Below are 27,047 nucleotides of genomic sequence, written 5' to 3' on the forward strand. Positions count from 1 at the left end.
AACACCTGGTCAATTCAAAATGTAATTACTGCAATCTTTGGGGGCAAAGTCTATTCACCCCGATAATGTATGTGCAGTAGCAATACTTTCCACAGTACCATTGCCCAGGAGATAATCCTCATTGGATAGCACATCAGCCTCCCAGTTATCGACATAGTTCATATTATGAACAATCACCTCGTTGACGAGAGGGAAAAGCATACCATTGCAAGCCGAAGAGGCCGCACCGTGGCGCAATTAATGCTTAATGTAATCTTTTGCCATGTTTATATTACAGATGGATACATACACAACAAAACACCAGATGGAAATCCTACATGCGGGTGTTGAAGGTGGCCTGTAGTCTCAGGGTCAATCCAGCTGCAGTAACTAAGTGCCTCATATTATGCTAGCACCCAACTGCCTTTTCCCAGATTGGGCATCAGAAAGCAACGAGTATTCATCTCTAGCCGATGTCTGAACATCAGCAAATTACCTCCTTAGCAGATATACATTTACTAGACTGCAGCACAAGGACTTTAATCATTTCTCTCCCTTGTGTGTGCCCGTGTTCGCTTGCATAGTGTGGAAGTGATAGTGACAGCCACACTCACTGCAGGAATACAGGAGACACGGTGTGCGTGAACCAAAATGGGTTTATTGAGAGAAACAACAACAGAGGGCCCCAGCCACAGCTGTGATCGCCCGACTGCTCCGTCAGTGCTCCGCGCAAGGAGCTCACCTTAGAACGTTGGCGGCTGTGACATTCTAATGAATGTCACTGCTGCGCAGCCCATCCGCACATTGTCAAAGGGGTATGTGGTGCAGGAAAGGATTCCCACGAGACGGAGGATACCACACATAGTCAACTCAAAAATCAATACTATTACATGAAATAAGATAAAAAGAGTTTGTCACCCACTGTCAAACATATGGCATCACTAGAATCACTGTGTGTATTCTTGTTCGGTTATGATCTGCAGAGGTCACCCAGATGTCCTTGCATTCATACTTTCCTCCCATGGTCCTGATCAGATACTTTGGCTATTTGGCTTTCCAATGTCGACAATACTCAAATGATCATTCACTTGGACCTCTCCACCGCCTATTCTGTAGCCACTCTTACTACCTGCATGCATGAAATTCAAGCTTCTCCAGAGATACTATTAAGCAGGAATGATATTGCATGGTGGCACAATTCCCTCTGGTCACAGACATTGGAGATGCCCACTCTACCCACTAAGATGCTTAAATCCTAAGGAGAACTATTAGATGATAACAGATGTGGGTTACGTCCAGGCTTATGAAGCACACCATAATACATAATGGAAAGTGCTATACGTTTATACAATTCACTGTTATCGGTTATTATTTTTTATGCACTTTGCTTGTTATATTCATTTTAGCTTGTACTATTCAAGATTTTACATAGAAACAGGTACTTTCAGTACTATTATTTTTTATGGTTCTTTAGATGAGCCCTTGTGCCATGCTAGAGACTTGATATGGAAATGTTGAAGATAGTTATAGTCGCCAGGGCAAGGTTTTGCCCCTTAAATTCTGGACCAGCATTGCCAGATATTGACAGAAGTGACGTGCCTGGTATATATATTGTGTACGCCAGTTCCACACACAATTTTCTCTGACCCAAAGAGACACTGGGTATCTGAGAACAAAATAAAAACACAGATAACACATTAAAACAGTGAAATCACTCAAAGGATGACCAGTGGATGGATCATAAAGATTATTTATATCCACCCAAAAGTAGGTTAGCAGAGGTAAACTATTTCCCCAATGGATTCTGCCTCCAGCAGATTCCCGAGATAAACGCTTCCAAAGCACTTTGAAGATGGTGGGTCAAAGGTCCCATACTTACAGAATCCTTCTACCAAATTGAGAGCATTGCTGCTCTTTGGATACAGTACATTAGTGTTTGGCAAACAAAGGCATTGGATTACCATATTGTTGCGTTACTGCTGTGCTGCTTGTAGAATGGGCCCTGCAGCATTCTAATTTGCCTCTTAACATATAACAGTGGGCTGCTGTCCGAGATCCACCTAGATCTGGTGTATCTTCTGACACTGCCGAATCCAGCCCTCCTCATCCTTGAAACCTCGAAATTTCTGACCTATTGCCCAAAATCCTAGGCAAATATGGAAATCCCGGGTAGAAGGGCCTGGGGTCTTTAGTGAGGATTTAAGAGTGGCTGTTTAAGGTGTTTTGATGAGCCATCTGTTCCTTCTGATTTACGCATATCATAGTCTATCTGACCTCAAGGAAAGATTTCTGCTTGGGATGGACAATCTAAAAGTTGCTCAAGTGCTTACATAGCAGATGTGCTCCACCAGTAACCAGTCGAACAAACCTTTGAAAGTATTGAACATGCAGATCTGTTTTCCTGTCGTCCACCCAGCTAGACTCCTTGTAGTACCATACTACCATGTCTAGGACACTAAACTGTGGTTGCTATGAAACTCCTCAAAATTGTCTATTTTATCTCCTTGTCTCCTTCAAGTTCCATGATTGTTTCAAGACAAAATGATGAGTGTGTCTGCAGCCTGCTTTCTAGCTTTTATCATCTGCATCCTTGGATGCAAACTCAAACCTAATCAACCAATCCAATAAAGCCATTCCTGTTGTGTAATCGCTTTCTAGTTTCTTGGAGAAGAAACGAAAAGAAGACGGAGTGACTGAATAAACTGCTGCCACTGGGCAGTCTTTTTAGGGATTAACTTGACTGATTTTCATTAAACTGTTTTGCTTGAATTATTGGCATAAGTATCAAGGACCCTCTGAGGAACCAAATAATATAAGTCCTAGGACAGGGATAATGCAACAATTGAAATAAAACAACCTAGGCACTTAAATGTAACACTTGTCAAAAACAATATTATCCGCAAAGAGAGGTTACAAAAGGTCCACATTCAATATTTATTAACACTGTTATTAAAATCACATATCAAAATTCAGTTAAAAAGAAAATTACAATTCATATTCCAAATACCAAAGACACAATAATTAGAAATACAATAAAAAAAAGAAAATAGTTCTTAAGCATAATTAATATTTGAAAAAAACAGTAAAAAGAGGCAAAGGGAAATAAATCTCGACGCGCGTTTCGGCGGCCAGCGCCTTCTTTGGGAGAACAGCCACGCGTATTATATAAATTTAGCAAGATGGTATTTTTTAAAAAAGATCTTGTGAATAGATGAAGAGCGTTTCTTCGCTTCCAGACCGCAAGGGATTCAGATAGACTAAATTGATGCTGAAAATTAAAGATTCAGTTTGTTTCGGCTAGTATTTGGTAATTCAGCTAATTCTGCGACATACGCTATTCTCGCTACTTCTGTCGGTGCCTGGTCGCCTGATTTATATGTTGGGTTCAGGTCGGCGTCACGAGTAACCTCTGGTTTTAGTGTGATGGAAATCTGCTCGTATTTCGAAGAATCACGACTATGGGAATTTTGTATAAAACCAATGATAATAGGCTCTGTTTCAATTTCGAGCAACCGGTAAACATGAGTATTGGTTGAAAAGAAGCTAAACAGAACCCCGATCCTCGCTCCCGGACTCTTACGTACTGCCGTCCTAATTCTACTCGAATATTGGACCGTGAAAGAAGTCTCCACATCGGGTAGATTTACTCTCATCTGCAGCCGCCAAGCTGGTAACTTACCACATGTTCGATAATATTGTTTTGACAAGTGTTACAATTAAGTGCCTAGGTTGTTTTATTTCAATTGCTGTTTTGCTTGAATGTCATGAGTTCTGACTTTTTATTATTTGGCCCATCTGTCACTCTCTCCTTGCTAGTAGGCCTGGGTGAACTTTTGTTTTGTGCAGTGGAAATCTTGTAAAATTGATTTGTTTTGCTTTGCGTGTATTTCCTTTGATTTTACAGGCACAAGATTTTGCATCCTTTTCTCTTGCAGGACACTGGTTCTAGCAGAAAATGTCTTGCTAGGACAGTGAAATTCCCCTCAATCTAACCTCTTGCCAGTATCTCATATGATATTTGAATGCATGGTATGCCTTGAGTTCAATTTTCATGTGAGTTATCAGCCAGTGTGTAATTTCATGCAGTTCTTGTTAAGGAAAAAAAGGTTATCACAATCTTTTTCTCCCCCCTTCCATAACTGAGCCTGACAGAGGTTCAGCTTTTAGTAGTTTGGACATTTTTGTTTAATGTGAAGTATCCAGAATCTTTAGGGGAGAGTTTGTTGTTGTTTTGCTAACATGAAAACAAAAAAGGCACAGGCTGTTGGGGTGATGAGGGGGCATGGGGTATATGTTTCTAACACCAAGCAGGATATCTCAAATGGTTTCTTATATGGACCCGCAAGATGATGTTATCTACTCATGGTATTTGTTGAAGATCATGTCCACAATGCTGGCAAACTATTTGGGACCACTGTACCAGAGCTGGCAGCTCAATCTTTAGTTATCAAAATGTTACCACACATTAAAAATTAACATTCCTACTATGGAGGATTTCATGAACATTACACTGGTATTTGGAAGACCTCACCCCATGCAGAACAGTTGAAAAGTTGTTTTCCTAAGTCTGATAGACTTCCTCTAACCATGGTGTATATATTGAGCCTAGCAAGGGCTGTTATTCTGATGACTTTATTGCAGAGTAGCCCTGAGCGCCCCTCCTGCCAACCACGCTTTAGGGAAATACTGACAAGTATGTGGATCAGGCATCTTGGTGGTTTCTTGGGGTAGAGCCCACCAGGTGAAAAGCAAGGTGTTAGATCTTTTGAGATGTTAAATAGAACAATATGCAGGATTGGACATCTGCAACATACAGCCTTTTCCTCAGTATCCTATTCTTCCTGCAGATCTCTGCTTCTCAGATATGTGTATTGATTGTCTGAAAGTGATGTCTGTTGCTCTGGGTTTTTTCTAGTTCTAATTGACCTTATTCCTGTGCCCCAGTATATTGCTGCGTTCCTATCATCCGCTGCCAGTCATGCACTACATACTCCCATAGATACAATCTATCATGTGAAAAAGAGTATTGCTGATGCCAGCCCCAGACTTCTGCAATATTGTCTATTATAGAGCCTATACTGGCTCCCCTAAAAACACCAACAGGCCTCTAAGACTGCAGACCCAGTTAGCCAGGCAGAAAACACCCGACCATGTGTAAGCAGCAGTAATAGCATCCTAAAGGATTCTAGTGACGTCAAAGATCAAGTAGTAGATCACCCAATGAACTTTGAGGTACCATAGTGGAGAAGTGTGGCTCACTGGTTAGAGCAGGCAGACCCTGAAGCAGAGGTCAGACCCGGGACCAGGGTTCGATTCCCGACGCGGCAGGGTGTTGAGCTCATATGTCCACGGACTCGATAATTCTCGCTTCGGTGCCTGACCTAATCATGGGTTCACACTCTGCAACTCTGGGCATTAAGCTTGCTTAATCTCCACAACGGCCTCCCCGCGGCGGGATGCCTGGCTTTCACCTTGGGGATGCCCTGTAGGGGCTATCTCACAGGGAAAAACCAGGACGGGTTCCCAAGGCAAGCGCGGAGATACCCCTTCGGGGGTCGATTCTGGCGCTATATAAGAAATGTAATAATAATAATAATAATAGTTATGGAGGGAGGGTCTCAGAAGCGCCTTAAACCTGATATTTGGGAGATGAATACTATGATCTTCTCAGAATTAAATTGCTGAAAATTGAGTTATTTAAAGTGCCTTTTGATTGAGGCTGTGCTAAAACAAGCCTAGGTTCTGACAAGTACCAGATAGAGGTGTCGCCTTGAGCTTTATAGAACTACCAAAATATTGATAATTAATGTGCTTAGGATCCCCAGTTCTGTGTGTCTGTTGGTTTGTCTTAGGCCTGTTGTCAGCAGACGCCTTGCCCACCTCAATAACCTAAAACTCCACTTCCAGTTCTGTCTAACACCATGTGGATTGGGTTCTAAAATCAGTGTCTATCATCATTGAAAGCAAACCCTGAGGCGAACTTCTCACATCCTGGAGGTAGGGCCGGCCGTGGGAGGGTTCAGATCTTTCTGATCTTTGGAGACTGACCGCTCAGATACCGTGGATATGTGGCCTCAGCCGACTCTCGATGACCCTTCGAGAACTATTAGGGGGTTCTCTGCTGCTTCACATTCATGCCATTCTTTAAGGGAACTCAATGTGACCCTTTGGGTTGGGGGCATGATCTCCCCATCACACCGGCCTTGTGTGGCTAACAAATCTGCTAGGGTTGCCAGCTTTTTAAAAACAATGTAATGTAATGTACTGTAACTGGACACTTGTAGAGCACAGCTGTCACTCCAAGGAGCATCATGGCACTATACAAGCATTGGAAAAGCCAATAGGCCTCGTCTTTTGGACCTATTGGCTCTGCCAGCAGTTTTAGCCATGTAGTATGGCATTCTTGTTGTTACACAGCATGGATAAAAAAAGAGAGGTGTACATACCAAGCATGGGTGTGCCTACAAAATGATACAGCAGGTTTTTTTTTCTTTTTGTTTACCTACCTTTGTTGGATTAGTAACCAAAAGGAAAAAAAAGTACTGCTAGGGGGTGGGGAGAAGCAACATGGAGGGGAGGGTTGGAATAACAGTGGGTGGGATGGGGAAACCCAGGAGGGGGAGGCAGAAGCAACTCAGGGTCGCGAGTGTGGTGGAGAGCAACATTGAGGGCGTGGGGAAGGAAGGAAACGGAGAGAGTAACATGGAGCTGTGGAAAGCAAAGCAAATGGATGAAAGACGGCACATTTTGGAGGAGGGGGAACACCTGGGTGAGAAAGCAATGTCCGGGGGAGGAGTACACGGGCAGAGAAAAACACAAGCACACCGGTGGGTGGAAGTCCATAAAGGGGACAGCTCGAAAACATGTTGTCTTGTGGTGTACTTAAACAAAAAGAAAAAAAAGTAGCGCCTGAAAGGTGAGCAGTGAATGGGTCTATTCTCCACAAAAGGGGCAAACGCATGAAGAGGAAGTATGGCTCACACAAGCTAATGGATAAGAAGCAAACAAATAGGATAAACAATGAGGCCAACCAATGGTAAGCAATTACAACCTCCAAGCTCACTGTAAGCTGACAAAACCTCATGCGACGGAAAGCGCATGCGCTTCCTAGTAAGCGAGACCTAAAAAATAAACACTAGCCATTTGTTTATGCTTTGATGTTCTGATAAAGCCCACGTCTGGTAGGTGAAAGAGATCTTGTGTAAGGTTGACAGCATTCTTTCAAAACATTGTAACTACTCCAATATTCGTTCTGAAATACCTTTTAACTGATTTCTTTATGCGTTTTCTGTTTTTGGTTTGTTTTTAGATGGGGAAAAATAGGGGATCACCTTTTCTAAATTGCTTTTACTGTCTAGACTTAAAAATGCAGGCCAGAAAATATACAGGTGGCAACCCTACCCTGCTCAAACCAAGCTATCCAGTGTTATCCAAGGATACCCATAGGGAAATAGGTTTTAGGACTTCTGCGTCCAAATGTTTAGGCAGTGTGAGAGCTCAGTTCAAACTCGCATCAAGAGCTCTTTCTGCCATAGCCTGACATTCAGATATTAACAAGTGCTACACAGAAATCCAAGTGTCAAGTATTGTTTTCTCTCTCACACTTTTCTTTCTGTTTTCGTTTCTAGTTCCTCGTTTCAGGCAGCATAACGGTGGCTGTGGAGACCAAGGATATCTCCTGGCTGGTAAATGCCTTCTTCTTGTGATATTCAGTCTATCCCTTTGCTGTCTTCATAGTGCTTTAAGTTGGATTGTGTAAACTGCAGTACTACTTTTCTTTGGTTTGTGCTAATTTCCAGTGAAACGCTATGTTGCATTGTTGTTCTTGAAATCGTGTGCTGACTTGCTCTGTTACCTATTTTACTTGCAGGCCCTCTTTAGAGACTGAACAAATAAAATAATAGAAAACACAAAGACTAATAATTGCGGAGGCAAACAGTTTTAAGCGCACCACCTCAAATCTGTAGTGAAAATGGGGGTAAAGGGAGATGCAAGATGAATTATGGGAATTAATTTCCTTGATTCTGAGTCTCAGTATGAGTTGTTTTGGTACTTAGGTCCTAGCTTCTTGCCAGCTTTTGCCTGTGCATTCTGGTACTGGTAGTCCTGACTTAATTTATTTTATGGCAACTGATTGAGCATGCCAACATATCGGGGACCACATTAGCTCAACTTTGCACCGCTGCAGCCCAATATTGTTTTTACCGCAGTGCACGAACGCCATTTGCACTAGGAGTGGGCGTAACAATTTTGATTAGCATAATTATCCAAAATTACTGGAAAATTGGCAAAATTACGTTTAATTACACAAGATGCATCTCACACTGGAAAAAGTGCCCAAACGATTCGTTCGGGTAAAAATTCTGCTTGAAAAGTAACTTTGAGTTGATTTCCAGTTGCTTGCATTCCAAACACTGAAACTTGCATGTGGGTATGTAGTTTTGTGCTTTAAGATGACCCAAATAGTCCTTTTGGATAAAATATATACCTGAAAAGTTTGTTGATTGCTCATGTTAAAGCAACTGCAACTCACGTTCAAAACTCTGAAGTTCAGATTTGTACTTTTACGCTAACAAATTCTCCTGATGGTCCGCTTGGCTGAAAAAAAAAATCTACCTGAAATGCTACTTGCATTAAAAATTGCCTGAACATCTCAAGTTAAAATTTTCCCTTGGAATTATGGGAGTTATTGTGTAATCTCAGTAATTTCACATACTTTCAGAGCAAAATTACCGAAATTACACCAATTACTCCAGCATAAGAAAAAAATTCATGCAGGCCTAATTTTCACCCATCAACCTGTGCAAAAAACAAAACTGTTTCTGCTCTCATTGATCTGTGAAAATATTGTAGTTTCACTGGCTGGCAGGCCAAATGTAATTTTTGCACATATCTGTTGACTATTGCACACTTACACTGCCTGTCCAAAGTGGATGAAGGAAACATGTTGCAAAGTCCAACCTGGAAGAGTCTCTAGGAAAGATAAGATTTCCCATCAGTAATCTCTAGCCTTTTGAGTTTTGAATCACTAATACTACCTTGATGAATCATATTCTGATTAACTTTGTTTCAGGTAAAAGCAAGCGTTACTTCCAACCTTCTAGGACTCGTTGTGGCTGTGGTGGCCTTGATTATCCATACTGTTGAGATATCTACGATATTCAACTTGGAAGATGAAGCTGGTTCAGGATACATGAAAAATTCTTATGTGAGTATCTGACTTGCACAGCTCTAACTGTCTTCTGTATGTGCATCTCAAAACACTCAAAGCAACAGCACTTCCACTCTCCTTGGCTGTATCCAAATGTTCAACTCACTGCGTATTAGGTAACCCAAGACCATATGCTTCCAGTAGCACTCAACACAAATAAATCTACCAGGAAACTGAATAGAAGACCAAGTACCCTTAACCTTACCTATAAAACCCACAACTCACTAAGGTTGACACTTACCTAAGAGAGGCACACTCTTTCGCTCTGCTGACTGCTCACTTCCACAAAAACAAACCAGAGTTTGGTCTGCAATGGAAGCCTCTGAATCATTACTTTCTTAACTGCACTCATATTGTGTGCTATATAAATGACAGGTAACAATAGCAATACAGTTGCACTGTATTCAAGCCTCTGTGATTATGACTGTTAATACCTGTGGAATAAGGAACCGTCAGTTGCCTCCAGCCAACATGCGTATTACTGCACACCGAGGGAGTCACATAGCATCAACAGTGTAGTGTTGTGTAAGTTGGCAATGACAGCACCCTTTTGGCTCCTGATGGATTCCATAGAACTGTGACGGAAGTGTTAGAACGTAGTGAAGTGAATGCAGGTTTAGAATGTTGAGTTTGCGGTTACATGCAGATGAATAAAGAGTCATCACATCACAGCATTGGGTGAAGGCCCGCGATGCAGTACCCAGGTTGTGCTTACGGAGCCATACATCCATGAAGTGGCACACCACCAAAGCTCCAGGGCTCCAGGAAAGTGAAGGGCTCCAATAGGGACCCAGAAAGAAGACACGTTTCCCATAATTATCAAAGGTGATCCAGAGGGCAGCTCGTTCCAAAGCCTTAGAGATGTTCTATCATGAACAAGATCGCCAAGTAGCGTTGGAAATAACCCTACTTGCCACATCAGTAAGTTCCGCAAATGGATATAATGCCACCGCCTTCCTAAAAACCACCATCACCATCCAATACAGCCAAAAAGCAGAATGTTGGTGATAAATGGACTGCTTAGATAGAGGCGTTTGATGATTTTGTTGATGCGCTAGAAGAAACTGATAAAAAGATCATTAAATACCTTAAGACTAGATGGTGAAGACGTACAAGACGTCATAAAGAAAATGCTGCAAGCTGACAAAATTGCGTAACATCAAATCAAAGCAGCCCTGAATGTCAAGTTCAATCCAATGCCAAATATAGATTATGAAAGGCACGTTTTCAATCAAGGATGACAAAAAGTTGGTGAAACCACCAACAAATCCGTTAGGAGACTGAATAAGCTCATCAAACACTGTAAGTTCAATCAATTTAATGATGAGAAAGCTATACATTATTGACGGATGCCTGTCAGATTCATTCAGATGGCGAATGCTGAGAGAAACTCGTAATCTGGAGCAAGTTCTCATGGCTGCCAGAGCTGAGGAGCATGCTGATCGACAAGCTGCTGACATGAAGGACGGAGGTGCCCAGAGTGCGTCAGTCATAAACATGAAAGGTAAGAAAAAGCACAAGGCAGAAGGACACAAAGTGATATCTCCATGGAAAAAGTAGTTGTGCTTAAGGTGCAGATTTTCAGTTACACACTATGGTAAATGTCCAGCCAAAGGCTGTGGGAAGGAGAACCATTTTGTAACGGGTCACGAGCGAAGGAAAAATGTGTGCTTCACAGTGCAAAGACAAATCAGCTGCCCAAATGTTCCAGAATCGACGTTCGACACATGCCCACAAGGACAAGGAACAACACCAGTTGCAGAAATCGGCACAAAATGAAGTTGATCATCATCTAAATCATCAAAAAGTTCTTCAGTATCAATATCAAGTTCAAATGAAGAAGATGTTTGTGCAATGTCACATGCACATGTTGGACTGACCGCATGTGAAGAAAAGTCGACATGAAGAAGCGCGAAAGTCATTCAAACATCGTCCGAAGAATACACTAAAAGTAAACTGTTGCTCAATACCTTTTAATATCGACAGTGGTGCATCAATAGAGATTAGGTCTGAGGAGAAATACAATGAACTATCTCCATTGCCCCGACTTACGAAATCGAAAGTGTAAACCGGGGCTGCGTCAACGCCATTAAAAATCAAGGTTCAATTGTAGCAATGATGAAGCACAAGAAAGCAAAAGTACAAGCACCCATTCACATACTTAAAGGTATGGCATCAAGTGCCTATTTACTGAGCTTCAGCATAGCTGTTGATATGGGACTGATATCAGTGAGCTATAACATGAAGGCTAATCATGAAATAGTAAGTTAGTTCCCTACGTTGTTTCATGGGTTAGCAACGACGTCACGAGGATGTCTGCCTGTTGCTTAAAGATACATACAGATTGCACTTCATTTACAGGAAGCTGTTGAAAAAGAACTTTTGTTATTACTGTAAAATTATATCATTGATCGTTCCGCTGGCCCAACGCCATGGGTTTCTCCCATAGTGGTAGTACCCAAAAAGGACATTGAAGAAGCTGTATGCATTTGTGTTGACAATCATCAAACAAACAAGGCAATTGAAAGAGAATGACATCCAAGTCCGCACATTGCCGACATGATAACACAATTGAATGGTGCGAAGGTCTTCTCTTGCCTTGATTTGAATAAATGATATTATCAGTTGAAACTTGAGGAGAATTTCAGGTACATTACAACCTTGTCTACACACATTGGTCTGTTTCGATATAAAATACTACGTTTCGGTGTGCAGAGCTTTTTCAAGATGTTATTCAACGTATCATGCAGTCTGTCAATAATGCTTTCAATTATAGTGATGACATATTGGTAGTCGGAGCTACACAGAAGGAGCACGATAAGGCTCTCATACATGTGTGTTGACTTGTTGAAGCAGGTTTATTTGGAATACTGAGAAATGTGAGTTCCATAACACAAAGCTAAAATTCTTTGCCATATCTTTTCTGAAAGGGATATGTCACCCGATCTAGCAAAAGTGCATGCGTTGTCAACTGCTAGTCCCCCACAAGATGTTTCCATGTTGCATTCATCCCACTGCATGCCAGCTACAGTTCTAGATACTTTGCCACCGTAAGTGCTCTGTTAAGAGACCTGACGAAAAAGAATGTTTTATTTAATTGGTCACATAGAAGCGAGCAAAGCTTCAAGAAAATCAAACAAGCTATTGAGAACTCTACTGAAATGACATACTTTGATCCAGAGCCTTATAGAGAGGTTGTTGTTGGTGCTAGCTGAGTCAAGATAGGTGCTATCCTTGCACACCATAGAGGACACCCAAATGCTTGTCGACATATTGCAGCATATACAAGTAGACGTTTGTCCTAAACTGAATGGGCTTAATCTGATGGAGACATCTAGCCGCAGATTCCTTAACTTAGAATATCCCCAGGCGTCAGACTGGATCCGGAAAACTTTCCGCAGCAGCATCTCTGCGCGCCGAGATCGCGCTGCACGGCTCCGCCCTGACGTCGTCCATGGACGTGAAAGCCAGCACTTTTTTGGCCTGTTTTTTAGCCCTTCTCGACGCCTTCGGCGACACGGAACATTGTGCTATGCCTTCGGGCTTTAAAGCGTGTGAGACCTGTGTGCGCCAGATGTCTGTCATGGACCCACATGTATGTGGTGCCTGGGAGTGCACCACGACTCCGAAGAGTGTGAAGCCTGTAAACAAATGAAACCTAAGTCCTGAAGGAAGCGTCATATGAAATTGCTGGCTGCCGTCGTTCTCCCTCTCGGGCCCGCTCCCGAGGTCGTTCCCGCGGACGTCGTTCGGAGACGGGTAAGCACAAAAATAAGTTGCGGAGGTCAGCCTCCCGTGAACATGATGCTGGGGCCCATTGCTCTCGATCTTTGCCAGGCACTGGCGCCCAGCAGTCTTCTCCTCCATACCCTCCATTTCCAGTAGTTGGAGCGACATGGCCCAAATGGAGGCTTATTCGAAAGCCCTCCACTCTTTCTTTGGGTCACCCCCTCTCCCTGGTGCGCCTTCGGGTCCCACAGAGGTGGAAGGCACTCATGTCGGTTCTTCGCCGGCGGATTCGTCTTCGGCGCCGGCTGCGTTCATCGACTTCGGTTCCGGAGTCTATACGACGTCGACGGGACACGGCCCGGAGGGGCCTCCCAGTCGTCCATACGGCCCACGCGTCCAGCCACAGCGGAGCCCTGCTTATATGGAAGGCCTTTTACGCTTTTGAAGGATCATCAAGCAATGTTGACCATATTTGGCAATGCCAAGGTGCCTCCTTGCATTGAAAGTTGTGGTCTACAATTACAAGAGTAAAACTACACAATCGTGCACACTCCGGTGAAAGATCAAAACCTTGCTGACTACTTCTCAAGAGTGCCTCTAAAGTTCCCTGGTAACCCTTCAAAGATGGCATAAGACTACATACATTTAATTGTGAAATCCAGCACACCAGTTGCCATTTCATTGGAACAAATTGTCACTGCCACAAGTCAAGATAGTGATATGTTAAAACTAAAAGACTTTATGACACTTCAATATTGGAACCAGCACCCTCGACCGTGACCCTGACAGTGAATACCAGAAGTTTAAAAATGTCAAAAATGAACTATCTGTAATATCAAAAAGGCATTATCTTGAGTGGTGCAAGAATTGTTATTCAGGAGAGTCTGCGACAACAGATAGTTGATGTGTCCAATGAAGGACACATCAAACCTGATGCACCTGTTATAAGAACACCGAAGTCACCTCAAGCTTCCGGGGCAGGCAGAGAGTTCTGAGCACCGCGTCCTGAGCCTAAAAATGACACAAGAGGATCTTTCCTCAGGATTGGCCTCCAAAGGTGCCTCCGACTTCACGCCAAGAAACGGCCTCCAACTGTGCTATGACTTGTTCTCAGTGGGAGAGCCACGTTTGAAGAAGGCCCGACCGCCTGCTCCGACCCCCAATGAACAGGCAGTTCAGCTCCAAAAACACATTTTGAGTCCTGGGAGACTCGATGCCGGGACATTAAGCTTTAAAGCTGAAAGGCCCAGAGATGTTATTGGTGCTGAAGTTCACACTGAAGCCGAGCTAGATGCCTGGCACCGAGGAGGAAGCTCTACCTGACCACAGACAGTGCATCATATACATTGATCTAATAAGAGTGCACACTGTAGCAAGACCATCTCGCCCCCTTCCAACCACTGCATAAAAAGCATAGAATAATATTTGAGGAGGCAATTTCCGAAGAGATTAGGTCATACACCATCTCAAAGAAAATGTGGAAATAGACAACCTTGCACCAGTAATCGAGGAGGCTACACCACATGTACCACCTCAAGACATACCTCCTGCTCACTACCTACATAGTGGTTTTGTTCTAAGCATAAGTCCTGAACCACTGCAACTTTATGGTTACCCAGGCATTACTGATCACCAAGATGATGCCTCGTAGGATTACAGAGTGAACTTTCGGGATCACCCTACTCTGGAGCCGTATCCGGTAAAATGATCCCCACCAGATGACACATCCATGTGTGATGTTGTCATATTCAGAGCAGCATAGCATCGCAAGATCTAATACATGAGGAGTGGGAGTAGGGGGGCTACGTAACCGGGAAAGTCTTCAATGCAGAGTGCACTACACATTTCCCAACCACGTTAAAAAAACAATTACACGAAAGACCCCGTCAAATCTAGGATTGTCACTGCAAGAGTTGAACAGATTTTAAACCATCTCCACAGGTTCTGCTATGCATATGGGGCCATTAGCGCCTGCATCGCTTGTGGTACCTACAGCGAGCAGAGGAGTGCAGGGAAAAGGGCGCACTCTACCACCAGATAAAATGCTTTGGCTCAGCTGTGGAATACATGGATGTAGTCTTGTATAGCATTTTAGGACCCTAGGGTAATTTTCCTGATTCATGACCTTATATAGGTATAAATCACCTTGCCCTTATATAGGCATAGAAATTATAACCATATTTAGACATAGCCCATGCAGTCCAAATACGGCATGGCTACTTCCAATAGTTCCGAAAAGCCTCAACGATTTCTTGGAAAACTTGCCTTCAGCAGTCATGTACTTCCCCTTGCTTGAATATTGATTTGTCCAAGAACTCATGAAGTTTTCAAAGAACTGCGAGTCTTTGATGACGTTATTATGTCCAACTTTACGTCAAACTCGGCACCCTCAAGGTATAAATATGCCCACACTTGCCATAGCAAACACCCAGTGGTTTGGAGCAGTTCGACTATCTACTTGCCCGACGCAGCTCCCTACAGCAAGTGCCGAAGGAAGCCGACCCTCCAGCATACGCACTGAGAGAGACGCTGTCTTTTCTACTGCCGAGAAATCCAGCTCCCGTGTTTCCAAGCTCCCCTTGCGGGGTGATGGGAAATCGAGTCCCGTGAGAGAGATACCAGACCTCCTTCGTTCTAAACCAAGGTACGGAGTTGATTAGACCCTAAGAGAAATCTTGGATAGATTCTTGGCAAAGAATACTAAACCTATGCTACACCCTACTTACTTCTTCCCTCGTACTAGACCTAGGTTAGGTACATTGGGGTAGGCATATTTTAGAAGCACCAGTTGAGTACTTTTAGTCTTTATTTATGTATGTATTCTATGGCTTAGAAACCATACCATGCTTTTACGGTATTATTTTATTATACTCTTCTTGCTGTACGCATTATACTTTGAAGCCAGTATTACCATTGTAGCAGTTAATTTCCTCTGCATGAGAAAGAAGACTGTTCAATAAAAACTTCTTATTGAAAATACCCGTCTCTCTATTTCTCTGCAAACTCTGGTGAAACGAAGCATGCACAATTGACTAAGTGAAATATATCTATCTATTGTTTCCACAATTCTGAAGATACGTTCTATCTTGGGGAAACAGTCATGTTTATGCGGTTGTCAGAAACGAATCCCTTCTTGTTTATTCAAGAAAGTTTCTAGTGACCTCTGAGCTAGCTGGCACTCACTATTAAGTTTAGTATATTCAATAGAGACCTAGTCGACATAAGTCCTATGTCAATTCTATACGATATATTATTCCAATGCGCAGAGCCTATTGGGAATATAGGAACTACACTACAGTAGGCAGGTAGAGGGGTTATGGCGCATTGCTGGTTCAGTACCTCTCCTCTCTCGGTACAGTAGAGATCAGTGGAAGGAGGAGGCAATAGTCCAGTATCTCCCTGATGCTCAAAAGAAAAGGCCCTCAGAAGCTGAACCAGGGGCAGTGTACCAGGGCTAGATTTAGTGGTAGCGACTAGTACAACATTTTGGGGTTTTTCTAGCGGGAACTGCTGGCCGAATAAATCACTTTTGCTTCTCCCACACCCAGTACAACCGGATGAGAAAAAAACAAACATCACATGATTATGTGGATCAAAATTGACGCGAAAAGCATTCATCAGTTTCGCTCAGCATAACTACAAAAAACACCCAGGTACCCCACGCATCCTGGTCAATTCTCATTCTCATCTGTCATACCGCCCATCCCGTCACTCACGTACACGGGATGTATCCACCCCATGTCCGTCCCTCTCCCCCCCTTGGAGTGCACACTAGAAAGCCCAGTGCCCCCCCCCCCGACACTTGCCACCAGTATCCCCCTACCTGGACCCTGCTAGCGCCCATATGCTTCCCTCCCACAGTTTTGCCCCCCCCCGTTCTCTGGTAGCACCACTATACGAACTGTACAGACCCCGATCCTGCGCCCTTGAGGCGGGAACTTACATGCCGGCTATTATTCTCTGTCCCCCTGGCAATGCGCGTTCACTGTCTCCCAGCCTGCAGACATATTTGCTCGATCTGTACTGTTTATTGGAGATACTGCCTACTTGCACCAGTTGTATAAAATAAGAAAACGTTGCGCGCCCAGCTGATCGTGGCCGAATGTTGACGCCACGTCAGCAGATGATTTACACTGTACCCATATACTATGATGCAACAATAAAAAACAAATTAAAAAAAAAAAAAAACTACAAAAAACACAAATTACACGGCCCTGACCATTATGTAATTGCATAAACAGTATTTACCAACAGCGAGCAATCTAGAACAAATAGCACAAATAAATTAAGGTGTATTGCCTATACCTGCATAAAACGGTTTAGGCATCACACTAGACATCTGCATGGGGGCAGTGTAGTCTCAGCTACGTATATCCTCAACAGGTTTCCCTAAGGAGTGCTTAGATGGCCACCAAATTAGGCCTTGTGGTGCACACAGGTGAAAAATCAACGACGTGGTTTCCAGTGGATCTGAAGATGCTGGTCGGCATAGCAGGAGGGCTTTGGCCCGCCATAGCATCACAGGCAGCATAGTGAGTGGCCTCAGACTAATATCACAGCAAACGAAGCCTGAAGAGTTTGCTGCAAGAATGGTGCTGCAAGAGACTTCTAGACTGCTAGGTAGGCTTCTGTAATGGCTGTGAGTTGGATGCACAAGGCTAGAAATAGCAAAAGCGACCTTAGTGACTTTAGTCCCCCTGAACCACCCCCTTCCCAGTACTCCACAGTTCGAATGGTAGCGCCTTCACAGCGACTTAAGGAGCTGGGATACTTTCAAAGGTGGATAGCTTGGCCACTATGAGCAGAAATTATGTGTGCCCTGAAGTGAGTAGAAAGGAGAGTTTGGAGTCTCTTGTAGATAGGCAGCAGATCTACACATAATGACAACATGCGTAGGGTGTAGAGAGAGGACTTGTCTTGGCCTCACAGGTTGATCGAAGTTGAGTAACTTCATTTTCATTCAGAGCCTGTCCACTCCAGGCACAAGACCGGTTTCTAGACTGCAGTGCATGGGTAGCATGTGGGGCATACAGACGAACAAATCAGTACCATAGCTTCTCTTTTTGATAGATCCCTTCGGAAGTGCCAACGCTACTGGTCATAGCACTCTATGACTGCTAGGATTATCGAGTGATAAAGGGCTGCTCTGCTAAGTGGGTACCACAGAGTACCTTCCCCCAATGTGTAGTGTCCTCATGAAACCTAACAAATGGAATGCATTGGGTCTTACCTTGACCTTTTCCTTTAACAGGCCTTAAATTGGGGGCACAAACAGATCTGGATCCAGGCCTAAATTATGAAGGCCTCAAGTCCCGGGACTTCCACGTAAAGGCAGTATTTAATGCAGCCAGTAAATGTGGTGCTGAAGAGATGCACATCTAGTGGTTGGGCCCTTAGACCAGCCTGAGACAAAGGACTAGGGGACGCCTAGCGTCAGCCATCACACTGGCCCGTGAGGGTCTTGACTATCTTATGCTCATTAGGTGAATGTTTGTATTGTCCAGCATTCCGTCCATCAATTATTTCTTTTGCATATGTTGCCCTAAGTGGGCAGGGTATGCCCAGACGTGGGTCCCGTGCTCACTACACCACTTGGTTCAAGCAAGCCTGGCTGATGAAGGGTGATACCCTGAAACCGGTCCCAGGATGCTTGTTTCCGGTGCAGGGAGGACCTGGCTCGGCAGTTTGGGCTGGATTGTTCCCACAAGGAACAGGGTCTAGACTGATTTGCATATGGCTGGGTCCAAACTGGGCTGGTGTGGTGAGCAAAAGAATGATGCATTAAACCCAGATCCTTGTGACTGGGGATGAATGTTTGCATTTTCCAGCATTCCGGCCATCAGTTGTTCCTTTTGCATACCCCAGCAGATAAGGGCAGGGCCTTCTGTTGATTGTGAATCCCATGCACACACTCCGTGCAAGGAATACCGGAGTGCTGGAACTGGAGATGGTGGGGACGAAGAAGCTGTGGCAATGGTGGACACCAGCTGCCCTGCCCTTCCATCCTCACTGTGCCCTACCATGAGAATGTGGTAGCCAGTCAGGGTCCATTAAAAGCAGGCACAGACTGTCTCCATTCCACAGCATGCAGGCTGCAGCCTTTTGCAGACACCAGCTGCCCCAGCCTTTCTGACTCCAAGAACCCCCCTCTTTCATGGGTGCGACCCTCCAGGGCACCAGAGAGTGGACACCCCTTGGACCCACAGATGTTGCAGTCCACCAGAGAAGATGGTGTTGGGAGAGGGGCAGGAACACTGGTATCTGAAAAAGTGACATTATTTTCTCCTCTTGAAAGTAAAGGTTCCCTGCCTACGAATCTTTTCAGTCATCTCATAAATGGTGCTCCCTTACAGCTGGTAGTTGCACTAGAAGCTAGGATTTTGCCACTTTTCCTTTCGGCATCAGTCAGTCTTTTACATACCACTGCCCTGAGCATGTGAGTGTTTTTGTTAGGGTAGTGTATACTCCAGCATTGTGGGCTCTGAATAGAGAAATACTCATTCCAGGCTTCTCAGATTCTGTCCATGTGCACAGTGAGAGCCCTGTGTTCAGCATGCTTTGTCACGAGGAACGAGACCTCTTGCCAAATGCCTGAGCAAAGCTCTGGCTGCCAGCCGGCCGAACCCTTTTTTATAGCCCTGGAATGTTTTCGTCTTGACTAGTGCTATTCCATCAGTCTTAAACATCTTCCAAAAGTCATCTGCAGCCCCCTTCCCACTCCTGACAGGATGGTGTCTTTGGAGACCGTCTACTGTGGCTGAAACCTGATGCCCATGACCTGGCCTCGTGCTTCCTCTTGGCCAGAACTCAGGCTCCTGTTTATCTGTTTATGTTGTTTTCCTTGACATTTCCCTTAACTTCCCCTTGACTGGAGTGTGGCCTGCCTTGTCAGCCTCTTCTATCGTCCTGTCGATCCTTGACCTTCCTCCTGAACCCAGGCTATTGTCACATCAAGACCTCATCTCGTTCTTGCCCTTTGACCAGAAATGTAGCAGCATCATTTATTTTTGTACTTCTTGCTTCTTATTTCCCTAAATCTTTTCCGTGGCATTAACACCATTTCTTCCAGATTAATCCTTGGGCTTTTTGAGCCTCTCATGGACTAACTAGTGGCCCTTTTAATGAAATCTACACTATTTCGTTTTCATGTAGCTGAGGAAATAAAATCGTACCTCACTCCTGAATCAGATTCCTACTCAGTGGTTCCAGCTCTGGATTTTATATCTTCTAGACTATGGGAGTGTTGTTTTGACACGTTTCAAAATAGTCTTGGTTCCTTTGAAAGCAGTTCTTGATGCAGCAGGTAGGTTGATTTTGGATTTGAGAGGGCCAAATGCCACCTGTTTCAGAGCAATCGAGGTGTAAACTGTGTTACTGTTTGTGTGTGGAAGATATAAAGCATTTTGTATTAAGTGAAACAATGATTAGGGTGAGCTGACACCTTGTCTGCAAGGGGCCCGACCATTTTGAGATTTAAGGAAATCCAATAAATAAAAAATGCATGCTTATACCAGCTTCCAAAATACATTTAAGCCCATAGTCCTGAGGACTCAGTAGGAGTATGTCAGTGTGTTTTCCCAGTTATTAATGAGTTTTTTTTGTACTTGTATCTGTCTCCAGGGAACATGTATTCCTGGGCAGCAAGTATTCCCAGGTGAAGTCAAGTTAGCCCGTAATTCTCCATTACAGAGTGTATTTTGTCGCTTCTAGCTGTATTTGTCGGCTTGCCTGCTTCCTACTGTACTTCTGACCCTTGCGAGGTGGTGGCAAGAGTTATAGAATACACTGGTGCCACATGTGATGGAACACCTGGAACAAGTGGAGGGAGCCTATAGGAGGCCTGTGTCAGGCAAGGTGTGTATGTGATTGGTTGATGGTCTTGATGGAGTCATCTGAGGATCTTCAGGCGTCCGCATTCACGCAGGGCAACATAGACTTCTTTGAAGCAAATGTCTCCTTGACGATGGAAGACTGTATTGTGGAAGCCAGAGTTGGGCCCATCCTATGACAAATGGAGAGAGAAGATTCCTTAGCACTCCTCCCTGCGCCATGTTCTTTTCACCAGGCCATTTGTGCCTTTTGTCTAGCCAGGGTTATCTCAGCCAAGGTTCAGGGTATTCTTCAAGAAATAAAACACGCTCTGTATCTAGGAGACCCTTTTCTCTTCTTAAGGAGAAAGTTTCAGCAATGGCTCCTATTGTTTTGAAGATTGTAAACTGTTCGGTATCGGTGGGACGTGTGACGGAATGTCTGAAGTAGTCCTGGATAACCACTCTGCTAAAGAAGCCCTCCTTGAACCCCGTGGGTCCAGCCCACTACAAGCCAATTTTTGCAACGGGGCCACCACTGCTCATGCTGTCACCGTATCTGGATTTGACTCCTGCAGTTCCATTTTAGGGTGACTTTAAGGAGGTTTGTTGGACAGTTGCTAAAATATACAGAACTCTGCAGGATGGCAAGAGGCATCATGAAGAGGTTAGTCCAGTGATTCGAAGACTTCACTTGGTTCTTCTGGTGAGCCATGTGTGATCTTGAGCTCTCACTATCATTTATAATATCCTACTTGAGGCAGACCAGGCCTATTGGAGTTGCTGGCTGAAATCATAAGATAATTTTGGCTTTTTGCTTTCAAGTTAAGAAGGAAAACTGTGGGAGAAACATTACAAGGGGTAGGAGTGCAAATGTAGAATGAAGGATGCATAAATAGGTTTTAAAGGGCCTGGAAACCCATCTGTTTTTGGGAAGCCAGAACAGTGCCTCTTGTGGAATGTGCCAGCACCTCGATAACCTCGGATTCATGCCACGTGTATTTTATGACCTATCACTTTCGTTATAATCCCGAGGGTTTGAGCAAACGAGGTAACTCGCCTTCTGACATTGTTGAAGTGCCTGTGGTGACTCAGCAAGAGAGCCTTTGTGTGAGACTTTTACTTCAAGGGAGTTGTGCATGAGCTTCAGGTGTGCAGGTGCTGAGTTAAGCTTTAGCTGAAGTGAGAGGTTTGGCAGGCAAGTATGAAAAGAGAAAGCTGCTGAGAAAAATCTTAAGACTTCTCAAAAGAACCTGATGCTGCTCTGCGGAGGATGGCGACCCGGAAATTGTACTTAGAGAGGGTAGAGCTTCTGATGTATTAGTTCGGCTTTAGGCAGCAGATTAATTGGGGCTACTCCTGGGTAAGCTAGGTACCACACTCCTAGATGGGGCTACATCACCCTGCACCATCCTGCTCTTACCTGCTATCATGGGAGGAAAAGGGCTATATATGTAAGTTCATTACAGAGAAAACATGGGTACTGTAACACGGTTAGCCCCCCACTTTTTGCCTGAAGTCTGATGTAATTTCGAACTGTAAGTACACTGGGACCCTGCTAAGCAGGTCCCCAGTGCCAGATATCTTTCCCCAGAATCTGCTTCCAGGGCCCTTGGCACAGCACTTACAAAAGCCAGTGTGCTTTACCGCCGACCGTCCGTTCCTTGATAAACTGTCCTGCCTGTCACCTGATTTCTCCTATTGCGCGCAATACTAACTTACTTTGCGTCGGCGCCAGACTGCCGTGTAGTCTGCCTTTACCCACCTGCATTAAACACTGACAAGGAACCTGCATGTACTTTTGAAACTGTTTTCTATTACATTTACGAAAAGCTCTGATTGAATCATACTGATTTGGTGTCTCAAAAAATATATATAAATAAGTGTTTTTCGTTTGCAAATTGGTCTCAGATTTATTCTCGAGTGTGTCTCTCCTTTATTGCCTGTGTGAGTACAACAAATGCTTAACACTACCCTCTGGTAAGCCTAACTGCTCGCCCACATTTCCACAAAAAGAGAGTTTGTTTTACCTACTTATACCTCTAGCTACCTTTTGGGGATTTCTCACACTCTCTACATAGTGTACTTCGTTTTAGTACACTACGGAGAGGCGGTTTCCTGAAGGTGCTAAATCCTGGTCTCTCCCAAGAAACGGCTCAACAGTGCAGTCATATAATTTGTATCTCTGACGGCCCATTGCATAGACGTATGGTATATATTGCTCTGGTTTCATTACTGTATTGATTTTGTTGATTTGTTGTTGCATTTACACAACACGAACATTCCTATTTCCTTACTCATAATTAGGCTTTCCTGTTTTCAGTTTCTATTTTTGATAAATTCTGGTGGTGTTTTTTCAGTGTTTTCCAGTGATTTCAATACCTCAAAAAAACAGTGCTTTTCAGAGATTACTCAATTTCGCGCCATAAAAAACAACTGAAACGGTGTTTTACCGGTGTTTATGGAACACTTGTTTTTATTATTGCTTATTATTGCTTGCTTTCTTCATTGATGCATGGTATATATAAACAATGTACGTACAGTGTATATGACCTCCAAATAAGTTTTTACAAGTCACATTTATTGTAGTAGACCATACAATATTTCTTCAGTGATTCTTTGGTCATTCGCGCTCTCTCTTTCCTTCCCATGTACACTTTTACTTGTGAAAAGGCCCTCTCGACATTGGCACTTGAGACTGGCAACGCCAAAACAGCCAGTACACAATTGGCCAACTCTGGCCACTGACGTAGCTTTCCATGCCATAACTGGTTTTTCTATTTCAGCAATCACATTTTCTAGCCTAGTTTACTGGGGTCATTTCTCGTATAATCCGCATGCTGAACATTTTCATAAAAGCAGATTCAGATCCATGCACGAAAATTTTGAGAATTAATTAGTAAACTGTTCTGATGCACTTAAATGCCAACAGAGGCATTACAAAGAAGCTAAATACCCTGAGTATAATTTGCGCAATATGTCTCACAAATATGTTGTTTTCGACGAGTGCAAATATATGAAGCTAGTTTTTTTAGAGTGGATTGCGGAGAAAGACAGACCAGCATTTAAATAAAGTTTTTTTGCTAAAGATCTCTTAGTATATTTTATGTTCAGGTGGTGCTTTGCAAATATGCTTTCTATCGTTCAAAAGGTTAGACCATCTTACATCAAAGCGAATCACAGTGGGAAATGGCTGTTTATGAATTAGATGTATCACTTAAATTGCTCTTTCTTCTAAAGGTTGTGCACTGCATATTCCAGTATTTACTATGATGTGCTCCAAGTAAAACTTGCTAGAAAACTATAAAACTGTGAGATTCAAAGTGCATTATAACGTCTGGACCCAAATGCGAAAGACAGCTGCTGGAACTTAATGTTGTAAAATACAAACATTAAACAACTTCAATGGTTGTGCTTTAATGCCCTTTGCAGGGGCTCTACGAAGGGGTGCAAGAGCAACAAAGCCTCATTAAGTAACTGGTCTTTTTAAAGACCTGTGAATGAATTAGGTGCAGCCGCATGCAAACAAATGGTGCTTGTAATCTAGCCGTGTAAGTCGAATTTACCTATGTAATGGTTTTATGTACCGGGAACACAAAGTCCTGATGGTGTTTTCATAGTAACATATGGTGACACCGGCCTCCATTACATACTGCTTCTCACAGGGCTGGTCCTAGGATATGTGGGGCCCCGGGCAAAATAGGAACATGTGAGGCCCCTAAGCAGAGACCACGCGGAATTGGATCTGGCCGGCTAAAGAAAGCTTTTTTTTATAATTAAAATGAAACCAAACTGCACACCCTCGACTGGGTTCAATGGTTGTTAGCCGTTCAAGCTAAATGAGCAACTACAATAAATTATTTTCCTTTCACCTTGTTGCGTTAACCAATAAGTAGCTCTTTCAAACACATTTGCATATAATCACAACTGGAATGCAGGACCATTGCTCTTTGTGCTCTGCAGAGAGGCCATATTTTGAATGATCATGTAATCTGAACACCTTTTTGACCCACACAGGCATAATGTGAAAGTTGTACTGCTTTCAGCCTCAACTCCGAAGTGCTCAACTGTAGCCTGTTATAAACACCTGGAGGCGACAGTACAAAGGGTGCATCATCCAAGAGTAATATGCTGTGAAATGAAATACAGAAACACCCTAGCTGAATATAGCTAGCATTCTTGAGGAAAGCAAGATTAATTAAAGCATGTGAAATATAAACAGGAACAAAATCACTGCATTGTTTTACCCCAACAGCAGGACCACTGGAATTATGTGGCAGGGTGAGTAAATTATGCGTCCTGAAAATGCAAATTATGCGGCATAATGCGGCACATTTTGAAATAATATTACTTCATTTTTTTGCCATTTTTAAACTTGGTAACACTGTTTGGGAACCGGTTGCACCCCATTAGTACCAATTTAACACCCAAACTTAGCCGTGAGAAATAGGAAGTTGACTATTCCAGCTTTTCAAAGGGCCTTCCCACATGTGCAAGACGTGTTGCTGCGTTTTTAGTAACTTTTGAACTGTTCGAGATAGAAAGCAATTTTGTTGTTAAAATCTGTAGATTATGCAGCAGATGATGGAATATGTGGCAAATGCGTCAAATGCATAATTGTGCAGAAATCGCTGCACAATCGCATTATTCCAGTGGCCCTGCCTAACATGCAGCATCAGACTGGGAAAGAAAATAGGCCCCAGTACCAAAATAAAAGGGGCCCCCAAAAGTGAGTTAGTTAGCTAGAAAAGTGTCTCATGTTTGCAAACTAGGGCAGTTTTAAACTTGTAAAGTCCTGTTGTATACGTTTTTTGTAAGGTATGGAAGACTGCATAGACTTTAGTTTTCTGCAGGCAATAAAATCTTTAATATCATGAAAATCAACAGTAAAAACTGGCTCACCTGACCATAAAGCAGGTCAACAACTATCCAAAAAAACGGCCAACATACTGACCTGACAGCAGGGCTTTAAGTGGTATGAAAAAACTAGGGGGGTCTTTCACAGGGGCATGGCTAATGTAGTTAAGGGAGTGGCTTAAAAACATGTAAGCTATATAAATCTGTACTTAGCATAGTGCGCCGCCCGACTGGTATTTTGCTGCTTCTGTCATTACCTCCAGATAAATATTACAACAAGTAAAAAGACACCTATAACATGCCGGTACTATTGGCTTTGTCAGTGATTATCAGTTGCATACGATAAATAAGCAACATCTATGGCTTCCTTGTATATAATATCGAAAACGCTCCAGTTCTGACATGATGAGACTGTGAAAGAACTATAACGAGTGTTGTTGAAGTTGCATTAAAGGCAGCAGAGAGTTGTGCTTCTGCAGAGTTAAGATTTGTGTTTTCTCTCTGATGGTGACTGCAAAAATGGAGAGCGGCCCGTCTCATCACCTGCTTTTCTGAACTTTCATTTGTTTTGCAGACACTAGATTAATTTTTTTGCAGGAAAAGTTAAGGCCCCTTTTCAATGTCCATATTAATTTAATACCAGGTCTAAGACTCTTGTAACTCAGCAGACTTTAAACTCTGCTCCATCCACTTTTGCATGCTGATACTGCTCCTCTGCATGCACCTCTTGTCTCGTTGCCATACCACCTATCTGCTCCACCCCCCCCCCCCTTTATTCTGTTTATCGTACCCCTGTTATTCACTCCCTGCTCCCTTTCCACTTGTCCTAGGTGAGGAGTTTCCATTGTGATGCGCCGCCATTAGGAAATTTTTTGACCTCCTTCCTCTTTCGGCGAGGAAAACAGTCGCAGTGGCCTTAATAAATTCTAGGCTGGATTACTGCAATGGACTTTATGCTGGAGCAAACAAAATCGTGCTCCACAAATTGCAGATGATCCAAAATGCGGCTGCCCGCCTCGTACTGCGTCTGCCCCGTAGATCATCTGCCTCTGCAGCTCTAAATACTTTACACTGGCTGCCAATAGGAAAGAGAATTCTGTTTAAACTTCTCTTGATCACTTTTAGGGCCTTCCATCAACGTGGCCCGACCTATTTACGAAGGGGGTTCAAAAGATACTACCCAGCACGCTGCTTAAGATCCGCTAGCCAGAACTTACTTACCATTCCCCGCTTTAAACTGGCTACAAAGGGTGGCAAATCCATCTTTGTACTAGGAACCAAGGCCTGGAACAAACTCCCCCTTTCCTTGCGGTCTTTCTCCCAAGAAGCCCCTTTTAGGAAGGCATTGAAAACTTGGATTTTCTCCATGTCTGACACTCTGTGTAGAACCCTAGTGTAGTGGCTGTGTTTAAGAAACCTGGACTTCTTTCCCTATCCAACTCTTCCACCTGGGTTGTGTAAGC

At 43.5% G+C, this 27,047-nt stretch overlaps 1 protein-coding gene across 1 annotated transcript in view; it reads left to right on the forward strand.

Moving 5' to 3' along the window:
* LOC147734923 (membrane-spanning 4-domains subfamily A member 15-like) overlaps positions 1-27,047 on the forward strand; it is an 81,356-nt gene that overhangs the window by 37,458 nt on the left and 16,851 nt on the right. The window contains exons 4-5 of the mRNA XM_086953105.1: positions 7,608-7,664; positions 9,053-9,187. Coding sequence (XP_086809231.1) covers positions 7,608-7,664; positions 9,053-9,187 — 192 coding nt within the window. The remainder of the gene's footprint in view (positions 1-7,607; positions 7,665-9,052; positions 9,188-27,047) is intronic.

Source organism: Lissotriton vulgaris, chromosome 1_2, assembly GCF_964263255.1.
Source record: "Lissotriton vulgaris chromosome 1_2, aLisVul1.2, whole genome shotgun sequence".
In the NCBI taxonomy this organism is placed as follows: domain Eukaryota; kingdom Metazoa; phylum Chordata; class Amphibia; order Caudata; family Salamandridae; genus Lissotriton; species Lissotriton vulgaris.